This window comes from Mya arenaria, chromosome 8 (assembly GCF_026914265.1).
Source record: "Mya arenaria isolate MELC-2E11 chromosome 8, ASM2691426v1".
In the NCBI taxonomy this organism is placed as follows: Eukaryota; Metazoa; Mollusca; class Bivalvia; order Myida; family Myidae; genus Mya; species Mya arenaria.
Genome location: NC_069129.1, coordinates 2,829,793 through 2,857,423, shown reverse-complemented (window position 1 = coordinate 2,857,423; position 27,631 = coordinate 2,829,793). Strand labels below are relative to the sequence as shown.

Sequence of the window (27,631 nt, the reverse complement as noted above, 5' to 3'; positions counted from 1 at the left end):
GTGCTCTAGTGGCATCACACTTAACCGTCAATCCAGGGGTCACAAGTTCGCTTCCCAGCTGCACCACTTAACAAATACTAATCGCCTACCGGGAGGGACCCTAAGTGGGGTCCCGTGTGACAGTGCTTCACACTGGTGAAAGTTATGTGCACGGCCTGCCGCCTTTCTTGCTTAGAAGACGAAAAGTAAACACGGTTTCTTGAACGCTTTGGTTAAGAATCTCATGTCCCATTGACAAGCAATAATTAAGATAAAATTAACAACGGTGTTTTTTTTAAGAATCCACCACTGTTTATAGCAGTAGATTAACCACTGTCTCATGGATAACAAAATAGGGAAAGTTTTTTGCATTTAATGTTTTTCTAATCGCATAATCCAATATGCAAAAAACTGGCAGTTTGCAAAATACAATATTGGCAATACAACTATCCATAAACTAACAATCATGTTACCCAAACATGACTAATACACGACTTTGTACATATGTAGAGTATGTATAATAATGTGGGCTCTATACACTCTACTGGACATCAATCAAAATGAAAACTTCCTACATTTACACAATGCGCTAGAACTTAAGATGCAAATAAATAAATATACATGTAATATCACAGTCCCATATCTATTTACAATCTCACACATTCAACTGTTCACGTCCTCAATTAATATTATTATAAACATATTCATATTGTAAATGCATGTACATGTAACTTGAGCAAATGTTATTTAAGGATTGATCATATTTTTTTCTTGTGCTGTATGAACGCAGTAGGACACGCCAGCAACTTCCATGAAACAACTTCCATGAAACGCGATCAATCCTTAATTATCACATGTACAATAAGAATTAAATATTGTTGTTTCTTGCTCATTTTAGTTTCAGATGGTGATATTTTAATGACACAACAGTTCTTTTAGGTCAACACAACCTGAAAAGTATTCCATCCAAAAATCCTCACTTTAGATTTTAAAGTTAAATACTTAGACAGCCAATTGTATAAAACAGATAAGTTGTCCACAGGTTAGCCTTTGGCTAGTTTGCACACTCATTTTTCAAATTTGATTGGTTGATAGTAATTTTTGGATATATAAAGACCAATCAATGAACTGATTTTGACTTTACCGAAATATTAACAAGTTTTATACAATTAGCTGCAGATCTATTAAAGCAATGCCCTCTATAATTTAGGTCATTATCTATGACACAAATGCAGGAATATCTTTAGTTGGTAGCCTAAACATCCCATATCAGGCATCGCAGTTCACGAGCCGTGGAGGTCTTCTCTCTCGGCCCTCGGTGGCCAGTTTCTGACGCATTCTGCGTACCTCGTTCAGTAGACTGATCTCACGCTCATCAAAACCGCGTCTCTTTGTCTCCAAAGATACTGAAATGCAAAATAATAGGTACATTATTTTTATATCGAGCCAATTTTTATAAAAAGACATACACATGTTCATGTACTGTGTGACCCTTTGACATACATGCATATAGATGGCTCAGAAAATTGCCTTTCAGGGTTGTCACGTTTTAAAATGATTAAAACAATCTCAAGTGTTCATTTTGACAAGTGTAACATCTGCAGTGAATCATTAAGCTGCCAACCCAAGTTCAATCCTTGTATTTCCTGATGACTCATTACTCTTGATACCTGCATGATGCACATTTTTGAAGTAGTCTGTTCACAAAGCATTGCCTGGAACTCTTAAATCTTTGCTTATGATCCATGGCTTTAAAATGTGCTAGTCCAAAAGACGCATTCAAGCAGATTTCAGAACGAATCACTGATTCATCTACATGTAGTCACATTAAGTTATGAGGCACCCTGCAGCTTCGTTTCTAACCTAACAAGAGCATGGCAAGCAGCTGGTAACTCATGTAAGGTTTTCCCAGTTGACCAAGGGGCATAACTCTATAAATACTTCAGCCAAACTTATGAGACTTGATTTTTTATTGTTGTTCATTGTCAAGTCAACAGGTAACAACTGTCAAGTTGATATTGAAGTTTTAAGATGATATTGAAGAACATTCATGATGAAGACTTTCATTACTTGAAACCTCAATGAGCTAATAAAATCTGTATTTCAAAAACTGCTAAAAGTTCACAAAAGACAACTTTCACTAACTTGAGTTAGCCATGGCGTCTGTATCAGCTGTAGATAGAGATTCAAATGACTTGAGAAGCTCCGACCTGGTGGTTCCATCTAAGTACGACTGGCCGAGTCTCGACCCTGAAATCATATACAGCATTCATTTGTAAGTCATGCTGATTCCGACTAATGCAACTATCTCATTATTTCAATGATACATCAACTACTTTATCAATCAGTTTTATTTTTATTTCTAAATAGTCTCTATATGTTTTATACATGTACCTATTTCTGTCCATTTCCTAATCACCCACCACCCACCTGCTGTCACTAACAAATACTCAACTCACTGTAAGTGGAGTCAATGGCGTCCTCAGTAAGGTCTCGCCCATGTTGCTGGCCCCGTTCAGCTTCATCAGTCATAAAGTCGAGCCTGCGGGCGTGGGCCTCGGACGCCAACTCGCGCTGCTTGTCTCGCTCGTACTCACCATCATCATGCTCCTGAAGCTGCAAATGGAAGGAGAACACAGGTGATTGTCTTTATTTAATTCTGCCGGATTATATGCATTTTTAAATAATAAATGACGTTGCCAACTTGAAATATTGTCATAATATATATTTGATGTATAATTAGTGTAATAGTATGTAACTATCCAAAAAGTGTGACGTTACATCATTAATATATAGTGTTAAAAATGGCCGTGCTATATAGCGACGTTTTAAGTATTTCGAGCTGTAAATTGGCATAATAGTATTTAAGAAATAAATAGAATCTCATGTTCATGGTAATATAATACTGGTACTGGTTTACTTCAATACTTGAATACTTTTTTAGTAAAAAAACAGGCAAGCCAAAAAGACTCATATGTATACCCTCTTATCCTGGCACTTCCTCATCAGGTTGTGGACCTCCTGTTCCAGGGAGCGGTTATCTGCATGGACTCTAGCCAACTGTCAAATATACATGTAGTTGCATTCAATAGAACATTTAATGGTCTTAAATTTATAAACTTTTGCTATCTTAATCTAGTAAAAATAATTTACAAGTCTATCAGTTTTCATAAGCAACCATTGAAGATGTTTTAGAGGTATTAGTTGCTTCGTAACAATTTTTGTTTTGGGTCACCAACTGTTCAATATCTTTCTGGGAAATACAACTATCATCATAACTACTTAAGACGCACATTGAAATATTTCACACTTGCCTGCTAAAAACTAATTATATTGAAACACATTGTCTACCAGCCTTACCTGTACACTTGTAACTTCCCGCTTGAGGTCTTCAAGACTGTGTCGATTGTCGACCTCGTTCCCCGCCCACACATCAATGTTCTTCTGAGAAGCTCGGGCTAAGTTCTCTTCCATAGTCTGTGAATATGAGAAATGGAAACATGTAATGAATGTTTAGCTACATTTTATTAAAGCAGCTCTCTCTGTTCTGGCCAGAGTATTTTTCACTCAATATAAGGACGAAAGGAATAAAAACCAACCTTCAAATCCATTTACCCTAATACATGAACCTGATAGAAAAAACTGTCAACAAAATGATGGCTTAGTTCTAAAATATGTTCAAACAACCCTTAAATGGGCTGTACTCCGTATGATAAAATAGCGTAAAAAAGAGAAAATTGTCAAAAACTGACATAAACTTGGCATCAGTGTGTACAATGCATTGAAACTTACTAACTGAAGTACCACATAGTTTACAATTTATTTAAGTTTAGCATTTATTTCATATTTTTCTATTAAAAAAGATTACTGGGTATGTCTACCAGGTAGAATTCATTCCTTATGCGTGATTAGCTAGTCGGTGTTATCAGGTGATATTACCGAGGTAGGTGTATAGCTTAATTATGCCACCCAATTAGAGTAAGCCATCGTAGCTCAGTCGATACGACGCTGGACTGCAATTTTGGCGACACAAGTTCAAACCCGGTCTCCGACACAATTTTTATTTACATTTTGGTACTTTTTTTTACAATTATGATATCAAAGCGTAACACATTCCATTAGATAATCGTCCTGAGATTCGTTACAGAAAAAAACTTTTTTGGGTGCCAATCTGGTGTACACTCCCTTTAACAATGAGATACAATAAACATTCAGATATTGACAACTTCCATTTCAACATAAAAAACTATGCCATATTTTGTTTAAATGTTATATAAAACCATCTGGTTTTGATTTTATTTATCATCATAAATGTAATGGTTTGTGACTGTAGATCTAGAGTATTCAGGTTCCTGCTCCTGGCGTATGCTGTAATATGTCTTATCACATTTTATTTAAAATATTTTTTCATCATTATAATTATGTCTTTGCCAAATTACCATGCAAACGATGCCATGTAGGCTATGACAATAACTTTACTGTTTCTTTGAAAAAAACCCCAGATTAGCAGAAAACATTTTAAAGACCAAAAAGAAGTTTACAATACTGTGATGTTTAACTATAATTGTTCCAGACCTTCCTAGCCTCCATCTCTCGTTCTCTCTCGGCATCTTTGAGCCTCTGTTGGATTCGATCCTCCAGTTCCGCCTGTTTACGATGCATGTCTTGATCTGTCCGCAGGTGGTGGGACGACATGGCATACTCCTTGAACAACTCCTATTAAAAATAAAGGAAGGTTTTATGTCAGGTTAGTTTAATAACAACTGCACATAAATTTGTTGGTTTTTTTTACAATATAATTGATGACACATACTACATAACCTTAACAATAACCTTAAATATTTTTTAGAACAACATTTTTTTCTGACATAATAATATCATGTTTCTTTTATAAAGGAACAGTTCAGAATTTTAATTAATCAGACATTGTGATACAATTCATTCAGCAGAGGTAGCAAATATACCTGTTTTAGCTCACTACTGTTAGAAACAAGACAAAGGATGAACATGTATGTAAGAAATGGAGTCGGATCCTTTCAATTTACCTTACAAAAGTAGATGCTAAACCAATCACATCATTCATTAAATTACAAATGACACCCCTGTTCATTTTAAACAGTTGAGGAAAAACACAGGGCTTTTTACAGCTGCTTTTAAATCTTGTTGTTCCGTTATATTTCCAATGCCAGGAAATATCTACGTTTCCCAATTTGAATGTAAAATTTCCAAACGAACATTTAAAAAATAATTTGATTCAATATTGCCAATAGCTGTCCAAGAGACTTTTCTCTCACAGGCAGCTTATGAATAGTATCTGTTGATTGTTAAACAATAAATCCTTCACCTTTATTCCTACTTAATTTCTTAACTCTTTTTCCCAAACAGGTGAACATTCCAAATCATCTTCCCTGAGTAGCCCAAAAAATCCAGAAAGGACACCACATAATGTCTGTACCTGTTCAAACATTTTTTTCTTCAGCTGCAGTTCCATGTTTCTGATCTCTGCCTCTTCGATAGCCTGCTCTGTCTCCTGGTCTCGGAGTAGTGCCTGGAAAAACATACACCATTTACTATATGGATTAATATAGAAAGCCTCACTAAAAACATGGTTCATGGATTTATATAGATATTTTCAAGACATTCTAAATGTGTTAATAGTAAAAAACTACACTTCATCATTATTTTCATCTTTCTTGAGTGACAGAATTGTTTGTTTTGAAAGAAAAAATCAAAATTTTTAAAAATCTGCGAAATAGTGAAAAGAATATTTCTAAATGTTCCAAATTCATATCCGTGTGTATTAAAGACCATTGAAATCTATAATGCTGTAACATAAAGTCAAACATCAAGTTAAAACTGCACAAAGTAACTAACATGTTTGTTACGTCTCTGTGCGTTTAATCAAGTTTTAAGTAAGTAATTTGGCATCATGAAATAAGAAACTTAAACTTTGTACGCTTCAGAGTTTTGGAGAAATACGGGGCTTAGTCAATCACATTTTCTCACTGGTTTAACAGTTATGATTAGCTCAGCTTCATTTTGCACAGCTTTAAAAAGGTAAATGTCATCCCCATGAATAAGACTGTATTTCCTCGTACCTTTCTCTGGACCTCATCATCCAGCCGTTTGAGTTCTGCCTCTCTCTGGGACTTCTGGAAGTGGAGAAACTTCCTGCGTGCTGCATCAAGCAATTGTAGCTCCTTCAACTTTACCTCTCGATTCAACGCGTTCAATCTGCAAGAATAACAATAGCTAATAATTGCTCAGAAAGGTTTTACAAATTGACCTATTTCTTTAACATATTGTTTTTACATACCACAATCACTTTTTGCAAGCAAAAAGATAATGTTTTCGTGTTTGACACATGTGTAAAATCTTTAAATTATTTGCAACTCAAACTGTTTTTTGTCAAGGTGTTAAGGTAAACAATATTATGCAGTGCTGTTAGCATTCTTGATGAAATAGGCCAAATTTCCTTGCTGTTCTTTTAGCCTTAACAATATTTTCATTCTTTGAAATAATTGTTTGCTTCTCACAATATTTTCATTGACCTTAAGAATGGATTATATCCAAGATATATGTTTCACCAAATTATATACCTGTTAACTCTTGCCTTATGTATTTTCATACTATCAAGAATTGCAACACAAGCCACAGTAAAGTAAAGAAACTGGCATTTAGGAACCACCAACAGCCTACCGTTTTCTCTGGTCTGTGAGTTTCTGTTCCTCATCATGGATCAACTTTCTTCTCTTGTCCTCGGCCTCCAGCAGCAGTTTCTGTTGTCGGTACCAAGCTTCCTCCTCCTGCTGCCTCCTGCCAGTCTCCCGCTGCATGTCCATGGACACCTGCCTAAAAAACAGGGAACCAGAATGTGAAAAACAATTTCTAGTGTTCAAACTCAACTCCAACAGTTCAAACATATATCTTGGTTTATCTCAGTCCTTTTACTAGATAGAAACCAGTACTGGTGTGTATTTTGAGAAGCCATGAGAACGGAAGCCTCTGAGGGAACTTTAACCCGAAAACCAAACACCTAAACCACTCTCGACTTGGTGGGACTTGAACCCAAGCTTGGTCAATGACCACTCTCAACCTGGTGGGGCTCAAACCCACGCTTGGGCGTTGACCACTCTCACCCCGGTTGGGCTTTAACCTACACTTGGACAGTGACCACTCTCACCCGGGTGGGGCTCAAACCCACGCTTGGTCGGTGACCACTCTCAGCCTGGTGGGGCTCAAACCCACGCTTGGGCGGTGACCACTCTCAACCTGGTGGGGCTCAAACCCACGCTTGGGCGTTGACCACTCTCACCCAGGTTGGGCTTTAACCTACACTTGGGCAGTGACCACTCTCACCCGGGTGGGGCTCAAACCCACGCTTGGTCGGTGACCACTCTCAGCCTGGTTGGGCTCAAACCCACGCTTGGTCGGTGACCACTCTCAGCCTGGTTGGGCTCAAACCCACGCTTGGTCGGTGACCACTCTCAGCCTGGTTGGGCTCAAACCCACGCTTGGTCGGTGACCACTCTCAGCCTGGTTGGGCTCAAACCCACACTTGGTCGGTGACCACTCTCAGCCTGGTGGGGCTCAAACCCACGCTTGGTCGGTGACCACTCTCAGCCTGGTTGGGCTCAAACCCACGCTTGGTCGGTGACCACTCTGAGCCTGGTTGGGCTCAAACCCACGCTTGGTCGGTGACCACTCTCAGCCTGGGGGGGCTCAAAACCCACCCTTGGTCGGTGACAACTCTCAGCCTGGTGGGGCTCAAACCCACGCTTGGTCGGTGACCACTCTCAGCCTGGTGGGGCTCAAACCCACGCTTGGTCGGTGACCACTCTCAGCCTGGTGGGGCTCAAACCCACGCTTGGTCGGTGACCACTCTCAGCCTGGTGGAGCTCAAACCCACGCTTGGTCGGTGACCACTCTCAGCCTGGTTGGGCTTTAACCCCACTTGGTTGGTGACTACTCTCACCCTGGTGGGGCTCCAACTCACGCTTGGTCAGTGACCACTCTCACCCTGGTTGGGCTCAAACCCACGCTTGGTCGGTGACCACTCTCAGCCTGGTTGGGCTTTAACCCACACTTGGTCGGTGACCACTCTCAGCCTGGTTGGGCTTTAACCCCACTTGGTTGGTGACCACTCTCACCCTGGTGGTGCTCAAACTCACGCTTGGTCGGTGACCACTCTCACCCTGGTTGGGCATTAACACACTTGGTCGGTGACCACTCTCACCCTGGTTAGGCTTTAACCCACACTTGGTAGGTGACCACTCTCACCCTGGTTGGGCTTTAACCCACACTTGGTTGGTGACCACTCTCACCCTGGTGGGGCTTAGAAAACAAATGGCCTCATTGTTGTATCTTGTCTAAAGTACATGTACCATTTGTGATATGGTGCTTACCTTTGCCTCAGGTAGTCCATTTCTTCCACTCTTATCCTTTCTCTTTCTTGTACCTGAAAATGTGTACTATTATTAGCATAACTGTATAATATTATAATGGCAATAATGGTATTAAAATGTGACATGGACAGTAAAATGAGTACGGTGGAGCTTGAAAAAGTACATTTCTTGTTTCTTTCACACTCTGAATGTGGTACTGTAGGCTTTAGAAATAAAATGTGAATATCTAAATCTCATATCTGAAATCTTTGATTTAAGGCAATAATTGTAAAAGTTTTGATAGCAGGATTTTCTAAACAGATACATATTTCGTACACATTTGAGAATTATACAAAGCCTACTGATAGCCTACAATGAAGATGGACTTTGTTTAACCTGCGACTTCACATTGAAGTCATTCATTGAAGCATTTAGCCATGTTTATGGTTTACAAAAAAAACTGTACAAAAGAGCACAAACCTGGTAGTCTACAATGAACTTGGGGTACTTGTTGAAGACAGGGTACTGGCCGCGTGTGAGGGGCTGGAAGTTATCGAGGGTATTACGGGGATGGATGTTGTCGGGCGTGGCATCCATTATGCGGTATGCCTCCCGCAGTACGTGTTTCAGGTCAACAGCATTACGATGGTGGAAGAAATACTGCAAGGAAAGGGATATTATTGGTAATTGGTGAGAATATCTGTTATGTATGATCTTCCATATTAAACAATATTGTTTTTATGTTCTTCCATCAACAACTGATACATTTTCAAATATTACACCTCAGTAAATTCCATGACCTGGTCTCCAGGATAAAACCACAACAATCACTCAGCAGGACACAACTGCGTAGCCATATTACAATGTTATGTTCACATTTCACTAGATACAAATGTTCTACACCTACCCTCAAGTTGTCAAGTTCAAAACACAACATAACAAGTCCCCTAACATACATGGCACATGCCGCCCCACCATGAGCAGAAAGGACGGAGCATTTGGGAGATGAGTATTACTATCATGGTGAAATTGTGACTGTTATTCCAGACTTACCCTGAAGTCATCCAGTTCAACACACTGCATGAGTGGGCCCCGGGCGCACATGGCGTATGCCGCTACCACCATGAGAAGGAAGGACGGAGGGTTTGAAAACACGTTATCAAACAGCATCATCCATTCCTCCCGCGTCAAAACCTCTGAGAAAAATGTCTCCAGTAGAGGCCAGGCATAGATCTGAAGGTATAAAAAAACTCTGAATAAACATTCCAGGCAACCATATTTAATGTTTGCTATTTTGTTATATTGAGGGAGAAAATGGCACTCCTCCTGTATCAACACATGCAAGAACAATGTCTTTAGTAGGAGCCACACATAGATTTGGACATATTAAAAAAAAAGGTTTGCATTTACACCTATAAAGACAATAGTTCTCTGTTTGGAATATACCTACTGACTCAGTACCTCCGGGAACTGGTATCCTAGAGGTATAAAATGACTCCATGCTACCACACCATGTCTACGCTATTTGTTACAAACAAGAGAATCCTAAAGTGAACAGTTGCCTGTTGTTGACTTTCAAGTCGAAAAGGGGCATAATTCAACTATTAAACCCAGAGTTACTGGCCTTTGTGTACATGAAAGTTTGGTCAGCTTTAAATGTACAATGTTAAAATATTCTTTTTTTAGTTACCGTATAGCCAAGGTGATTTTTTGCATGATCACTGATGGCAACAAGACCAAGCTTATCACGATACCATTCAATAGGCACTATGAAGGTATAAGTTCAGCCTTGTATGCTCGCACATTAAAAATGTCAATATTGTACCTATGGTCCTGCTATAATGGATCTTGAAATAGCTTTGCAGAAATCTTTTCAACATAGAGAGAGAAGAAGCTGTGAAACTCTTTTTGTATGTGTACCTTTGAACTACTTTTGAGAGCTAGGTCATCCAGATATGTGCATTTTGTACAATTTTTAAAAACAAAGTCAAAATCCAGGACACACAAAAAAATGATGACTTCAATGTGTGTCACACAGATATAAACAGGTACATGGAAGTAGAGTGATCATGACCCATACAAAATGACAAGGCAAGGGTTTTACACAAGAATTGGTGAGCCTATATTTCGAAACATATGTGAAAACATATCTCACATACTTTTAAGGACAGCTGTATTATTTCCTGGTATGAGTAACAACAGCTTTAAGTATTTTTATAAGTGGCATTTAGAGACCTCTCTAATATTTCCCATTCAGGAACTTTGTCCCTAGTTAAAGTTCAAGGTCACCACTTGGAGATCAAACCTAATGCAATAATTTGCACATCTAGTGATATGGAATGTACAGATTTTAAATGACTCCTTTTAAAAGCTGTTTTTTAAATAAACAAAAAATGGGTATAATTATATAATAATTTTTAGTGCTCTGATGAAAAATTCTGGCAACACTTCCATTCACTTAGACCTTAAACTGTATGACATTCAAGATTGACAAAAGCTTTTTCAACCCAATGTTTTCTTGTAAGACATAGTGGTATTTTACTAACAGGGTCATAATTGTGCAGAACTGTCCTAGACAAATACTATCATAGTATACGTGTCCACATGAGTAAAAGAATGAATTTCCTTTAGGTTGCTGATGGATATGTTTATAAATATCCTATCTCCTGTACTTATTGTAATAAATTACCAAATATTTGGTAGTTGGTTGTTTTTCGGGAACAACTTTACAATTATTAAAGTCATATGGGTCTTGCTACATAATTTTGAACACATAGCTCTTGTAAATGTTCTCTACAGAGAGTTTCATAAGAATATAATTAAATAGTTGTGAGTTATGGTTATGTTTTGGCACAAAAACGCTGCTGACAGAAATACTATTTTGCATAACTGTTAATGAATTACGTGTTTCATTCACATGGATCTGAACAGGTTTTGTACAGATTATCTAAAGAAGTTCTCAAAAGATTCTGATTATGACACATCAAGCTTACTCTTTCATGTGGGTCTGGAAATTAGAAACTTGTCCTAGGTATGACTCAAATGATGAAAGTTCATTTCATAAAACGTATAGTAAGTAATACAAAGAAAACACAATGTCATTAAAAGTAGTTTAATAAATGAATAATTTATACTATATACAAGCACAATATACAATAGACAAATATTAATATAATTTGCAGATTGTTTTTATTTACAACTGTACAATAGCACTTTTTTTTAAATTTCATTCACATCCTGATAATTATATAAACTGCTTTATATCTGAATGTATTTACAATGTCCACGCACATATATATATATATATATAATACAATTTGAAACAGTTTCTGTGAATCACTATTAATTTAAACAGATTGTTACTAGTCGCTACAGAAGCTTTCCAGCTCATCCCCACTGGAGTTGTACGAGTCTGAAAGTCTCCCTGACCCTTTGTTGAACGCGTGTGAAGTATTCACAATATCACTAAGCTGCTTGATGATGTCACCATACAGTCTCGGCCGAGCCTGCTGACCACCTGACAGTTCAGTACAAATACTCAGAAGTTTCTTCTCGACCTGGATCTTTTGTTTCTTCGGCTTTGTGTTGTTTGAGCGATTCCTCTTGTTGGCGAACCACGCTTTCACTTGTGACAATGATAAACCGCCATGATTGGCAATAACTACTTTCTCTTCATCAGTTGGGTAAGGATGGTCAATGTGTTTCTCATACCAGTCGGTCATAATGTCAACCGCCCTAGAATTTAACTGACGACTCTTATTCTTAGAGCTTGAAACCTCGGCAGCAGACGGAATGCTGAGTTTCAACAGTTCCAGGCTTGCCGTCACACGATTGGTCAGGTGCATTCGCTGCTGATCATGATGAACATGGATCTTATTTAACTCACGCTGATATTGCGAAACACTCAGCATGTTGTTTTCCTTCAAGTCTTGAATTGCCTGATTTCTTTCATTCTCAATGCTTGAACACTGATTGCGATAAAATTCCTGAAGTTCAAGAACTTTCTCATTCCCCGAGGGTAAAATCTGCTGAAAATCTGACATCAAGTTGGCTTCTTGTATGGCAACCATGTTAGCATCTAGTGTATCGTCAGTATCATTGTTTTCAGGCTCTGTCTTGATCAAGCTCACAGGCATGGGCGAGGTCTGTACATCACGCATCAGGGTGTCGCGCAGAGCCCCAAACATAGGGTTGGATTGGAGCTTCACAAACTCTCGTGATGGAAACTCTGACTTCACATTGGAATGTAGAATAGCTGCCATGTCTCACAATGTCCAATTTACAAGTCCAATTTCTCTTAAGTAAAAAGTTTGTAATCAATATTTGAAAATGTTTAAATAACTATTCTGCAGATATGTCTTCTCCCGTCTTCAAAATATACTGATAGCATTGAAGTCCAAGTCACAATTTATATCAGAGTAAATATGTTGTTATTCTGATGTGTGAACATTCCCACACCAAGTTTTTAAAATGTTTCGTAGTTCCCAGATACAAATGTCACTCCAGCAAACAAAATTCACACTATATTTTCAATTCAGTCTTCAGCTTGATTACTATCCAATAAACAGACAACCTATTTCCAATAGTGGCTAACTAATTGCATTCATGCCAATTATTGTAGCATGTCATTCCCATGTATTGCCTTTAAAGTGTATCTCTCACTCAGTAAGAAAATAACTGTAACCAATGAAATGTTGCATAGGAATTTTAGTTACCAATCAAATCCTATGATTATTGAATGCACAAGTAATCAAGTCTCTGATTGGCTGATGCAATGATTTGTGAATGAACAACCCATCTAAGCTGTGATTGGCCATTTATAGGTGTATGATGTGTGAAATGGTGTCAAAGTCCATATACTCACAGGAAAATCAGGTGTCAGCCTGGCTTGCTATGGGCAAACTGTAACTGTTATTTGGTGAACACAAAAATGCCACAGCTAATTTTAGAGTGATTGACCACTGACTTTTAATCTGACTTAATGACATCTAAATAATTATTTTTATTATGTAAACCTAAACTTATTTTGGATAATAAAATATTAAGTGCTGTATTGAAATGATGAAATTGGTAAGGTTATCCTTTTTTAAATTAATATTTCCTGTTGTTTTTTTTAACAGAAATAAAAAAGCTGACCATGTTATTCACTATTTGAATTATTGGAAAACTCAGTGATTAAATTTTAAAAAGCAATAATTATAAATAACTATATTCTGCTATAAAATTTTTAAAAGAACAACATAAAAACATTTTTTTACATAAAATTAAAAAATACTTGAAACTAAATTTTTACATAAAAATAACTATTTTTTTAAATTAATTTAATGATGACTTTTCTTAAACAAATTAACAATTTGGTGTTACAAATTAAAAATTGCCAACTAAATTAGTATTACTTTTGTCAATCACTTTTTAATTCTATACATAAAACTTGAATTTCAGATTGTATAAAATGCAAGGAGCTATGACATCATTGTTTATTTCAATATTGTGCACAGATTGAATCATTCACGTACAATCATTGATATACAATTTTACTAAAATCTTTCTTTTATGCAAACGTATGCTCTTGGTTATATTTTTTTAGGAACAAACATTTGGAATGTAATTATTGCGTATGCCGTGGGCTTCATGGAATTTGTTCCCGTGCCCTATTGTGTTCAATCAGCATGAACACAAGAAAAATACAATCAATCCCAAAATATGTGTGACATTGCGAAAAAAATTATACCCAAGTTCCTTGGCCTCAATATAGAAAAATAATCTCAATTGCATTCAGAACAAATTAAAATGTATTTTTGACAAAAATGCAACCGTGGGCCCAAAATGACATAATGTGTCATTTAATCAATTCATACATAATTTTGTATCCAAGTCATACTGTTTTTCTATGAACAATAACAAGCTGAGAGTGCACCTACCTGTGACGTGACGTTATATTTGACAAAGTGTTGAAGGAGGTATCTGTCATGGTGGCCTATCACGTTTTCAATCATCCCGAGAATGTTGATTGGAGGGTTGGGGAAATATTCAAACCAGTGTTGTGCCCAGTTCACTGTAAGAGGGCAATTATAATATCATCACTACCCGGTAAACGTGTCATATATCCTAGGCCAAACCAAATTGATGTTTCATTCAAAAGAATTGTCATGACTGTCTTTATGAAAATTTGAAAATATATTTTAATATTTTAAAAATTTGACAACAAATCATTTATTAAGTTCTTTAATTTGTTTGATTGACTGAGAGCATAATTAAGTGGTATATTTATTGTTACTGATGATAAAAGTTGCATGAAACTTTCAGATACTATCTGACAAATGAATGGTTCAAGAAAAAATGCTGAATCGTTACCCATTATAGTAGCAATAATTTCAAATGCAACAAGGTGATTGTTCTGGAACAGCTTCACAAATGGGAATGCCAGGACGGGAAGGTACTGGGTCTCCCCAAATATCGGCGACCAGTTGGCCAGGGCAGACAGAATCCTGAAGATCAAAAAGAAGCATGTACATAAATGATCACAAGTACCATTATTGATTGGGCAATTACAGGGGCTAGGGGGAGAGATACTGAACCTCCCAGAGTTTCAGAGACCAGCTGGCTAGGGCTTACAGAATCCTTGAGGGTAACAATAAAATAACTGATATTTAATGACCTGAATTAGGATGTGCATTAGTAAATGTTAGAGATATTATTTTATATGAACACTAAATATTTTTGTTATAAGCAGGGTTCGAAAATGCGAGTGACATTTGCAAATTGCGAGTGACTTTTATTCAAGCTCGCAAAATTCTGCGAGTGGCTTTTTCTAGACCACAAAATGTTACAAGGAAAGTAGAATAAACATAAACTTAACTTCACATCTTAGTCGAGTGTAAACAGTCTTTAAGTGGCATGTTTACACTACCAGTAGAAGACAGTACGGAGTCACGCTCTAGTAAGTTTTCAAAAATAAAACAAATACGGGAAAGGCCGAGTTTTATCTTGAATCTTTCCGGGATATTCCGAGGCATGCATATTTCAAATTGAATACAAATGACTTAATCACCTAGCTCAATCATTGGCTGAATTTGGCGCTTTCTCGCACTATATGTAAACCCCATCAACCTTTGAATATATTTCCGCCCAACTGTCAACTGTGTTCATTGATCGATATATTTCATGGTCTAAAGCATCCTTGCTACATTTACTGTTGCTTTTATTTATTTTAAATTTATAATGTTATTGTTTATAATACTTAAATAAGACTTAATAAAATCTGTAGCTTGCTTGCCGAATGGGTATTACCCGATGGCGAGGGTGAATATACAAAGTGAACAATGTCAAATTATTGGACAGCTTTGTTATCAAATAGCGGCCAGCATCTGATGAGTCTTTCCGAAGCCCCCAAAATTAATAAGCCATCAACAAGTTCCAGCAGTCGAGTGACTCGAGATTTATACGTTTTAATGTTCATAATATGTCTTAGGTGTAAATTTCTAATTAAATTAGACAATATCATAAGGGAATAAAGCAAATAATAAAATTGCAAGTTGATTTTTCATTTTGCGAGTTGCCTCAAAAAGCACTCGCAAAATTATGCGAGTGCTCCTCAAAGTTAAATTCGAACCCTGATAAGTAGCCAATATTAAGTAAGTTTATATAACCCAAAAAAACTTGTGCATTGCATAAAATAAATTTACTGAAGTTTTTCCTATGCATTGTAAGAGAAGATCTTAAATTGATGAAGAAGCCATACTATGGCCTACCTTTGGAGTATTCTAAGCAGCCTGGTACTCTTGATGGGGTATTCATTCCCCAGCTTCTCGAAGGCAGGATGTGTGCCTTTATCAACCAAGGCTGCGTAGGCTGAGTGATTCTCCGGGAGACGCAGGATGGAACGCCATATGAACATCCTGGAGCATAGTAAGTAAGAAACTTTGCTAACTGTTTTATATTAATCACCCCAGTTTCAAAATATATCATTTAATATAATAAGTTTTTACTGAACTGTTGTTTTTTTGTTCCTATTCAATGAACTTTACAGAAAATATTAAGACTTTTTATCAAATTATGAAAGAACCAGATTTTATTTCCTTTCTATTTACAATATAAACAGGAATTGTGTACCCAGTTTAGTTAGAACTAAAGATCCTGAGGTCCCAATGGATGAAGCTAGAGCTTGCTTAAACTATTTCCAATTTTGTAAATAAGAAATGTTTAAATAAGTTATTTGGCTAAATGAAATAAGATACTTCAGCTCAAGATTTTTCAAGAAATTTGGGCATGTAGATTGTTTCAATTCTGTGAGGGTTTATTTCATAGTTTTTTGTGAGTCAATCAGTTACCAAATTTTAAACCTTGCAAAATAAGCCAAAACAAAACCATTGCTAAACAATTTGAAACCATGTTTTATGATGTGTTGCATATCTATTCCAAATAGCTTGAAATTTGTTTTATGTGAACAAGAACAAGCATCCATGCAGGTTGCACTGAAACATTTTTAACAGGTTGCAATTTAGCAAAATAAAGGGTTTAAGGGTGAATTCTGTAAAATTAAAGAGAAAATAAATGATAATTTTGACAAAGTTTGATTGATTTATTATAAAACATATCCTATGTAAGGTTTTAGCCATGTTACTCTGTGGATTTGTAAAGCATTAACATCATTAACTCTTAATTAAATTATGATGGTGATAGTTACCTGTATTTTGTTGGGTATTCATAGTAGCCCTTCAATATGGCCTGTAATCTCTCCATGTTCAGACCTTCTGGTAGCTCTCTCTACAAGGTCAAATCATGATTTACATCTCAATAAAATATTATTTTTTTTACTCCAATAAAAATATGATAAGGTAATTAATCCAAATTCTCTACAACAATATGTTTAAATTTGCAAAGGCAGTACTATTAATACATTTTATTATAGTACCAAAATAAGTCATCAAATGAGTCTTTTTGTATGCTGATTTAAAGTTCCTATGTTTAGGGCTATTCAATTTAAACACACAGCCCAACCCAGGAAAGCACTTTCAAATTGGATCGCCCAACATTAGGGTTTTTCAACTTGCAGCAAAATACAAACTGGAATCTCCCACTATAGAATTTCTTTATTTTGCCTTCGTGGTGTGGCTTATGTGTGGGTTATATGTTAAAACTAAGTAGAAGAAGAAAAGGAACACTAACCCATATGAAAGTTAAATAAATCGCTAAAAATTTTCAAAAATTTATTTTAATTCAAGCCATGAAATGAAATATAAAACTGATGATAACTTTTAAAACATTATTGATGTAAATGAACTTTGCAACATACCTCTCCAGTATCCTCCTCGGTCTTCCTGGCCTTGTTTTCCTTCCCACGGGCCGGAGCAGACGAGGGGCGCTGCTTTCTTGACCCCCGGGAGCTCACAGATTTATCAGAGGTTACAGTGTTGTCAGACATCTTGTTATTTGTTACAACCTTGACCAGGGGTGCAGGGGGCTGCAAGTAAGAAGACATTTTTTTTAGTTTATTCATTATCATATTTTATTTAGTTTATTCTTTTTTCTCTTTGCTACATTGTGATTGTAGCAGATGACTTAGAGAATCAGGCTCAAGTCTATATTCTTACTGGTGTCCATTGTGAGGGACCATGAGATAGTTGCATAACCTCCTTTGGGTGAGAGGCTGACACCACTAAACCACTCTCACCCAGATGGGGCTCAAACCCAAAACCTTGGTGGCAAAAGGCTGACACCTATATCACTAGACCAAATTTCATCTTCTTTATCAGTTTTTATGAACAGTCTTAAACTCAGACTCTAGTTTCAAATTTGGATGAATTATGTGCTCTCTATGTATTACTAATAAAAATGACAATTAGAATTAAAGTTCTGTAAGGCAGGCCCGTTTCACTCAGAGAAAAATATTCAATTAATTTGTTTTAAAAAATACACCAGCAACAGTTTACATGTCGGTTACCATGGAAACAGACTATCAGTATATATTGAAGGAAGACCATTTCAAAGTCATGAAAACTAACAATATAAGATAGTGACCAAAACATAGACTCAAGACATATTTAAGTTTTGCCTAGAAAAGTTTTAACAAACTCTGCTATGCAAAATTCAGATTTTAAGCATGTCTGACATACTAATTTTGATCACTGATTTACAAATACCCAACCTTGTTTATCTCGGCACAGAGTGCCTGCAGACAGCACACATTCACCGTCCCATCTTCATTTACAGTGGTGATGTAGCGGCCATTAGGACTGACGGTCGCATTGTTCACCTTGTTACCGATCTCGCCCAGGTCAAACAGAAGCTTGCAGGAGTGGATGTTGATGAAGCGCAGGATGCCATCCTGGCACAGCACTCCAAGCACCTGGACATGATACAGTTGGATATTTTATAGACATTGTCTTTACTTGAATACAGTGCACTTACAATAAGCATCAAAAGTGGCTGCCTTACCACAAGCATAACCCACATTGTAGACAATATTCACAAAGCAACCAGGATGTACATTTACATTTGAAGTATGGAACATTCAAAATCTAGGCACATACTTTGTTCATATTTACATACTCAAATATTTCCTCCTGAATGTCTTACTTTTATTTTACTTTAACTGGATAATGCATATATTTCAAATCAACATCATAATTATCTTACCCCCACTAAATGAATTACATCCATTCCCCTACCTGACTTGCTCCGCCATCAAAGTTCTCAGGCAGGAAGATAAGCTGTTTGACAGCGGTGACTTTTTCAGGCATCTCAACAATCCGGAGCAGCTTGCGAGTGTCTAGGGCAAATAGATGTACGAATCGTGACCTCCCACCAGCAGCCAAGATACGACCATCTCTGCAACACACATTAAAGGCAGTGAAGTACATGAACTGCAACAGTGTATCATTTTCCAAATAAAATTCTGATGATTAGTCATATTAGTGCTCTGATGCAATTAGCAAAGTCTTTATATTGAGTTTATCAAATAAGAAACATGCACAATACACTGACTTCCACGCCAGCTGCAGTGGGTCTAAAACTCAGGGGTTTTCTTAAGCGGAAGCCCGCTTGCCCCCGCCGGGTTAAAATCGCCGCGGGCAAGTGATTTTTCAAAGCAGGTAGCCTGCCGGGCAAGTGAGCTTTCATTGTGAACGCTTTCCGGTAGTTTTATTTTTATTTTTCTTTGGGTTAAAATATTTCCTAACGAGTGAAAGTTAAACTAATTTTGATTGGTTATTGGAGTTTAGAAAGCCAATCAAACGAATTGTAACATATAGCGTTTGTCGGACTTGGCAAGATGGCGGACGGAGATAAACGGGCTGAAACTGAACAATAGCTCAGATGAAAATAACAATGATGAAAACAACAATGATGCTAATAACAATGAGTCAGAGAAGAAAAGTAAATTAGTTGGTGGTGACTCTCCAATACCATGTTATACATGCCAAGGCAGGCAAACTGATGATAATAGTACTGAAGAAATAGTGATGGATGATGATGTATTACAGCAGTGACTGTGACTTTTATGAAGAAGAATCAACAGAGTGAAGAAAGCTATTTGAAAAAAGAATTCAGTATGAAGACAGCCTAATATTAGCAAAAAAGGCATAATAATGAATTCCTTATGGTTTTAAACAGTGAGGCTATGGTGTAACTGTTGTTGGATGATGCTCGTTTGAAAATAAAATGTAGCAGTTAAAATCTTAATTTATTTTTTGTGTTTATTAATAAATATCATTGCCTTAAATACAGATTGACTAAAATGGTATACATAATTTTATAAACATTATCAAAGTTCGGGCAACCCAAATTCACAGGGGGCAAGTAGATGTTCAAATTGACTTGCCCCCGGGGCAAGTGAAAGTCAAATCGTTAGGAAAACCCCTGAAACTATGCCTGTATGCTAAAGAAGCTTAACTTTAAATATTTCTTTGTTTACAGACAGCAAGAGTCATTTTTACTAATCAAGCAATTTTATCTATCTGTAAAATTTTACTAAAAAAACAAAACATGGACTTACTTGGTAGCAGCAAATGTGCGATACTGTGGAGATTTTCCGGGCGGGGTCGGCAGCTGGAACTTGCAGGTCAGAGAGTCCGACTCCCAGGCAAATATAGTGTCATCACGGAAACCAGTGATTATTGTGTTGCTGAGAGGCAGGAAAAAAACCTGGGAAAAGGAGAATATTGCTAATTACAAGTCAATATTCTAGGCAATAAAACAACAACACAAAAATGATCTGTTTCTAGGCCAATGTCTAGGTTTCATTTCGGTAACACTTCTAAATTGATATGAAAGTTTGGAAGTAAAAAAGTTCCTTAATCACTTTAGTTAACTAGTATATAAACATGGCATCTGGTAACAAAGGTAAGATGGGATTACCATGCAAAAACATGTCCTAGTTGCTTTTACTTATGTGAAAAAAACATCAGTATGAGACTTTTTCCGAAAAGCAGTTGTACCTGTACTATTCCAACATCCTCCTTGATGGTCAGCTTGCGTTTCCTCTGGAAAGTGTCAAGGTCCCAGAGCTGCGCCGTATCTGCAGAGGTTGTGAGTGCGTAGCGGCCGGACGTATGCACGGAGATACTGTGTATGGCCGACTCATGACCCTTCATCCACGCAACCATCTCACGAGTGTCTGAAACAGTGAATATGCAAGATAATGCATTAAAATTGTCTTAGACTACTAAATAGATATATGCATTTATTCTCTCCAGAATATGGTTTAAATAGTTGCCTCCAAACTATAGATCGTATAAATATGGAATTATTTGTTTCATTTTCAATTTTTTAAGCTGAGTCCTAAACATATTAGATTTCTTAATATTTGTTCCCGCATACCGTTATCCTTGTAAATTATCTACAGTAAAAGAGTGACAAACTCAACAGTTCCTGTAAGAACATGCACAATCATACAGGTCCGGTACATTATAATATGTTATATACATATAGTTTTAGCAAGGTTTTAAAAGGGGCAGTGTGCTTTAGAATAAAGGACAGCTTGCTTATGATTAAAAACACATTAAAACAGGCTGTGAAGAACTGAATATTATGAACTTTACAACAAATGTTAGAAACATGCTTAAGTTAATATTAAGTCACTTTTAGGATTCAACTGCCAGATATATTCAAATTGTATGTATTTATAATCATATTATAAGATTTTAACCAAAACAAAGGAATTATTTGATTATCTAAAGCATTCAATTCTAAGCAATCAGAAGGTTACACATGATATTCCACCATGAGGGCAGAGGGGTACTACCAACAATGGGCAGGGTGCAGCTAAATCCTATAACTCATCAGATATAACCCTATAATATAGTCAATATTGCTCCATCTGATAAATGTCAATGTCATTGCTTGTTTATCATTCTTGTGTTTCACCTTTAGTAAGCTTTATAAACATTTATGCATGACTCAATCAAGAACTATTAAAATGATTACTTATGATTATCGTGTTCTTTTTCAGATACCCAATAACATCAAAGACTGACATGTACATACCTGTGTCATAACATTTTAATGAGTAATCAGAGAGGCCAACCAGGAACTCTGACTTCTTCCTAAGACAGAAAGCCAGGGCGGTACAGGGAGTGCCACATTTCTGTACCAGAGAAAACCTGAAATGCACATGAACTTTCACATTATAAGTTTACAAACCTACAGAAATTTGTTTGTAACATCAGCTGTTCCCCATAACATACACTACAGGTTCATGTCCCCATAACATACACTACAGGTTCATGTTCCCCATAACATACACTACAGGTTCATGTTCCCCATAACATACACTACAGGTTCATGTTCCCCATAACATACACTACAGGTTCATGTTCCCCATAACATACACTACAGGTTCATGTTCCCCATAACATACACTACAGGTTCATGTTCCCCATAACATACACTACAGGTTCATGTTCCCCATAACATACACTACAGGTTCATGTAGGTCGAGGTCAAAGCAAATCTTATACAATGTATATTTTTAAGAGTGATATACTGTTATACATTTATCTGTAAGATAGGGTAAATTTGAAAGTATTTCTATATCTCATGTTCATAAATCTCATGTATATAAATGTCCTATCTCATGTATATATAAATGTTCGAAATTCCTGAACAAACTTTGTGGTCAGAATAATACAAGACATAGATGAACAAGCCCGAGTTCTTTTACTTTAACAAACCCTGTTAAATAATATCCAGAATTTGAGCAAGCATTTCATCAGTACAGTGATGGTGGGATTGTGGTTATTTTGGCCACTGCAAATTAAGCAAGTCAGGAAGGAATTAAGGAACACAAGGATTACCTGTTTTTTGCAAGATCAAACATATACACATTCCCCTGGTGGTCGCCAGCTAGGAAATGCTCCCCCGTGCTGTCAAATGCTGCATGCATAAACCGCACAACTCGGCCCCTGGAGATTGTACTGGCTGAAGTGTGGGTGATGTTTACCATCAACCTGCAAAAAAAAAGATTGGAAACTAAGGCTAAGGTCACAAATCCGAGCACTGGAGGTTTCTTACAATTATCTTGAAGAGTATTTGTTTTGGTAAGTTAAAATTTTGTATGAAAATTGAAGAACAGATTTACAATCTTAACGAACTTAGGTCGAAAATCGTTCATTTTATGGACAGAAAATCACCCGTCAATTTATGCTATGGAGGGCACAAATACCGAACACTTAAAAAATGAATATACATGGTCATACAATAATATTAATTGATAAGTATTATTTTCTTTAGTAAATAAACACTTAGCTGCTAAGTGTTTTTTTTTGCTGTTTTTCAAAACATGCGATTTAAATGTAAAGCCTGATTTCTATTTATAAATATCTTGAATGTAGGTCAACATTACTACAAGGCCTCAAAGATGCACATGTGCCCTCTGACGTGTTTCCCCATGTGCTACATTTTGATCTTTAAGTGTATGAGAACATTGAATGGCATTTTTTGAAAAAAACTCAACACAACAAGCTGAAACTTTGCAAGTGTGACCAAGGCAAGTCTCTGTATTGATCTACATCATTCAATAATCGATCATGGTAAATAAACGTGTGTTTTAACAGGTGTTCGGGATTTGTGCCGTGTTCAGAAATGTACCGTCAACCAATACATGTCATACATTTCATCAAAACAGATCACTGGAGGATCAGATATGAATAGGTTTTGTCTGAAATGTTAGGGCAGTCATCCAAATTAGATTTTTGGATTTCTTACTAAGCTATGTTAGTTGCATATTTGAGCTAGCCCAGCAAACATAAGTAACCAGTGCTGCTAGGGGTGGTTGCTTTTAAGTTTGTAAGGGTTTGCCCACCCACCGGCTGCCTTATGGCTCACCAGTGCTGCAATGGGTCATGGGTTAAATCCACTAAGTGTATGGGTAAGAACCAGCCAACTAACTGATTGAGTGGGTTACTAGGTACTGCACTAAGGGAGCATTATCGCTACCATTAGCCTGTTGTTTTTTCCATGGGTAATTTTACATGTGTTATGTCAGGGAAAAAAGGCAGGAGTGCCTGATCTGACTTAAATGTTAAAGGGAAAGGAGGGTGCAGTCATAGGTTATAACCAGTGGCCTGGCACAAATAGATATTGTGAATGCCACAGGGTCCGAATTTAGACTCGCATACTCGCAAAATACGAGCGACATTTGCAAATTGCGAGTGACTTTTATTCAAGCTCGCAAAATTCTGCGAGTGGCTTTTTCTAGACCACAAAATGTTAAAAGGAAAGAAGAATAAACATGAACTTAACTCCGCTACGTAGTCGAGTGTAAACAGCCTATAGGTGGCATGTTTACACTACCAGTATAAAGAATACAGTACGGAATCACGCTCTAGTAAGTTTCAAAAATAGAACAAATATGGAAAAGGCCGAGTTTTATCTCTAATCTTTCCGGGATGCTCCGAGGCGTGCATAATACAAAGTGAATACGAATGACAAAATCACCTAGCTATATCATTGGCTAAATTTAGCGCTTTTGCGCACTATATGTAAATCCCATCATCCTTTGAATATATTTTCGCCCAACTGTCAAAATGAATAGACTTCGTTGATCGATATATTTCATGGTCCAAAGTATCCACGCTACATTTACTGTTGCTTTTTTTATTTTAAAATTATAATGTTATTGTTTTTAATACTTTTAGACTTGATGAAATCTGTAGCATGCTTGTCGAAGGGATATAAAATGACCCGATGGCGGGATAAATATACAAAGTGAACAATGTCAAATTATTGGACAGCTTTGTTATCAAAAAGCTGCCAGCATCAGATGAGTCTTTCCGTACCCCATAAATAGAATAAGCCATCAACAAGTTCCAGAAGTCGAGTCACTCAAGATTGATACTTTTTAATATTCATAATATGTCTGGCATAATATGTCTAGGTGTAAATTTCTACTTTAATTAGACAAAATTATAATAATAATTAATAATAAAATTGCAAGTTGATTTTTCAAAATTGCAAGTTGATTTTTCATTTTGCAAGTTGCCTCAAAATGCACTTGCAAAATTTTGCGAGTGCTCCTCAAAGTTAAATTCGAACCCTGTGCCATGCAACCTATGAACAATGAAAACATTGACAATCGCAATTTTTTTTTGAGTTCTCTGAAGCTTCATGGGAGTAGCTACAGAGTGTGCATGTGAGACTGACAGTGACTGTATTATTCATCTGGACGTCTCCAAGTGGTTATTTTTAGTTGTCTGTGTGGCGATAAGTTTCGTAAAGACATGAGTGTTTATTATTTCCAATCTTGTGGCAATTTGTTTGACAAGTTCAAAAAGATCAATGAATGATTGGTGCCCATGACATAATTCCAAATGTCACAGGGTGAGAAAAATGTGCAGCCAGACTGGGGCTCGAACCCAAGACCCCTCCCTATCAGGGCGAGACTGATCTACCGACTCAGCTACCGGACTGCTTACACACCTACTCAACACATGTGTAGGTATCAGAACCGTGACACAAGTATGGGCACAAGTTGTTGCACCTGTCTCGCAGGTGCGTTACAAATACAAGATCAATTGCCAACCCGTTGCACCCTTTCAACGCAAGTACATTCTGACTGCAATAACTGCGCAAGAGCACTCATACCTTTATCCCCCAAACATAAAACTCTTTGAAACCTGTTGATTTCAATTTCAAAATTTCAAATGCTAATGAAAGTGCAAGTTTTTCATAAAAACAATCTTTACCCATTGTCAGTGGATGGGGTTGGTTTTCTGTGCCAAACTTTGCCCGAGTTTTTTCCACAAACGTCAAGGTGCTGCATGATTAATTACTTTTGTGACCGTTAAAACGGTGCATCCAACTCAAATCCAGTATTTTCTTCGTATGTCCTTTCGATTTTTACTCAAAATTTTAAGAAACTTAGTTTGACAGATGATTGTTTTGAATGTGTATCGACATGTTTGGATTTACCGCCCGTGCAGTTACAAGATTCTTTGGACGAATATTTTTAATGAAAAGTTTTATCCTATAAAACATGTGAATCTTTATATAATTCAATGCATTTTGTAAAAATTTGTATTTTGTTCCACCTGTTAATTTTACTTATAGTATTGAAAAGATGCATTCAATTTTACAAAAATGCTAGATTCTATGAAATAATGGTAAATTCGATTTCCATTTTCCTACACAGTGACCTCCCCTTATCAGAGCTCTCTGGCACAAAACACTATCTACATTTTTCTTCATCAGTATATTTTGCAGTTTCGCATCAAAACGTTGTTATACAACTATTACAAAAATAAAAATAAAAAACACAGTTATGGATGCTCCATCTTACCTAATTTACAAACAATCTTGGCTGATAAACATTTTTTCTGAAATGCGACAATTCACTTATTTAAGACTGTTTCACGCGAATTTTTCTTAACGTCTATAAAATGAGGAATAGGGTATTTAGTGATATGGTATATACATTATCAATTGTTATTTAATTTTTATATTCATAATCATCTTAAGAGGCACCTCAAGAGGAGACTACTTCAAGGCCAAACGAGGTCACGTACATGTTAGCAATTCCTCATGAATATGGGAGTAATCTACAGCGGCAGAGAGGTGTTGATTTAATAGTTTTGACAGTTGATGCAGTGACTTTAATGTAAATATATTATTTTTTTTGTGTGGTAAATTTATTTTTATGTATTTTCGTTATTTTATTTATATTCGATTTTTTCAGTACAAACAAATTAAATATATTACACATATATTCATTAATTCATATTTATGTTGAATTACAAAACTCATTCCAACTTCTTTTGAAATAAAATTTGAACATTTGAAATACTTAAAATGAAAATCCTTTTTTTGTTATGTCATACCGACTGAAAATAAAATTTGATTTGACATTAGAGAGGTATGATTTTCTAAGTAATGCCATCATTTATTCGATTGGAACTCTCTTTCATTGAATTGAAGAGGTCCATATCTATCTGAAGAGCTCTTATTTGAGTTTATGTAGATTCAAGGCGACTTTTCCATAGACTGGGGCATTACTATTCCTTAATGTATGAAAGGAGTATGAGTTTTATCATTGCTGATCCTATTCCCAGCTTATAATTTCGTCATACCTTTCCGCATTATATACTTAAATGTGTGTTTATAAATTAAATATTTCATTGCATTTAAAATTGATCAACATACATTATTACCTTTGGCGACTATTTACGACTGTTCGAGACAATTCGCGACTTTCTGCTGTTCAGTCACATAGACAGTTACGTCCCTTAGTAATAAATTGGCCATTTTTAAATATATTGGCACAGGTAAGATATCGTGACAGTATCGTAATCATAATGATTTTTATGATTAACAATGTTTTCATGAGTATTTGATTATGGTGGTTTGCTTAATGGTTGTTATTTTAGAGCTATGGCGATGGCCAGGGGCGTACCTGAAGTATTTTGAAGTGTTGAAGTGTACGCCCGTACACTTTCTGCACCAGTCAATTATAACCACGGCTCCCCCAGGTCTGGGGAATAGCCGGGACTTTGACTTTCGGTCCAGCCAACCCCGGGTAAAATCTCTGTCCTGCGGGGTCGGACTGATGGTCAAATCCCCGCCAAATGCCCCCGCACCCCAGGGAGCCTAGGTAAGTCAAATCCCCCGCTATTTTTTGCGCGAAGAGAAAACCACCGCATTCACCCGGCACTGCGGGGCCACCTGAAAGGTAAAAACACGGCCCATTTCCCTGGCTATCACTGGCATACCCTGGGACCGCGGGGGGTGGGGGGGCGTGGTTACAACTGACTGGTGCATTAGAGCGGTGAAAAAAG

At 36.8% G+C, this 27,631-nt stretch overlaps 2 protein-coding genes across 2 annotated transcripts; both read right to left on the bottom strand.

Moving 5' to 3' along the window:
* Positions 1 to 355: 355 nt before the first annotated feature.
* Positions 356 to 25,914, bottom strand: LOC128242124 (TBC1 domain family member 31-like). The gene is made up of 24 exons (XM_052959163.1): positions 25,547 to 25,914; positions 22,658 to 22,810; positions 21,849 to 21,964; positions 20,801 to 20,979; positions 20,359 to 20,507; positions 19,034 to 19,193; positions 18,511 to 18,711; positions 17,659 to 17,826; positions 17,050 to 17,129; positions 16,115 to 16,261; positions 14,718 to 14,851; positions 14,285 to 14,418; positions 9,417 to 9,596; positions 8,844 to 9,023; positions 8,385 to 8,437; positions 6,679 to 6,831; positions 6,078 to 6,213; positions 5,435 to 5,527; positions 4,555 to 4,695; positions 3,340 to 3,456; positions 2,962 to 3,039; positions 2,439 to 2,595; positions 2,125 to 2,229; positions 356 to 1,385 (listed from the first exon to the last, which is right to left on the bottom strand). The coding sequence occupies exons 1-24, from the start codon at positions 25,621 to 25,623 to the stop codon at positions 1,249 to 1,251; spliced, it is 3,228 nt and encodes a 1,075-aa protein (XP_052815123.1). The 5' UTR covers positions 25,624 to 25,914; the 3' UTR covers positions 356 to 1,248.
* Positions 11,726 to 12,625, bottom strand: LOC128242126 (homeobox protein ceh-40-like). The gene has a single exon (XM_052959164.1). The coding sequence runs from the start codon at positions 12,623 to 12,625 to the stop codon at positions 11,726 to 11,728; it is 900 nt and encodes a 299-aa protein (XP_052815124.1).
* Positions 25,915 to 27,631: the final 1,717 nt, after the last annotated feature.

Excerpts from the sequence above, each read along its gene's own strand:
- LOC128242126 (XM_052959164.1), bottom strand. The coding sequence starts at position 12,625 with ATGGCAGCTATTCTACATTCCAATGTGAAGTCAGAGTTTCCATCACGA.
- LOC128242124 (XM_052959163.1), bottom strand. The coding sequence starts at position 25,623 with ATGCAGCACCTTGACGTTTGTGGAAAAAACTCGGGCAAAGTTTGGCAC. Across the intron at positions 9,597-14,284 it reads AATATAACGTCACGTCACAG|ATCTATGCCTGGCCTCTACT; the intron begins GTAGGTGCACTC and ends TTATACCTTCAG. Across the intron at positions 3,040-3,339 it reads GGGAAGTTACAAGTGTACAG|TTGGCTAGAGTCCATGCAGA; the intron begins GTAAGGCTGGTA and ends TATATTTGACAG.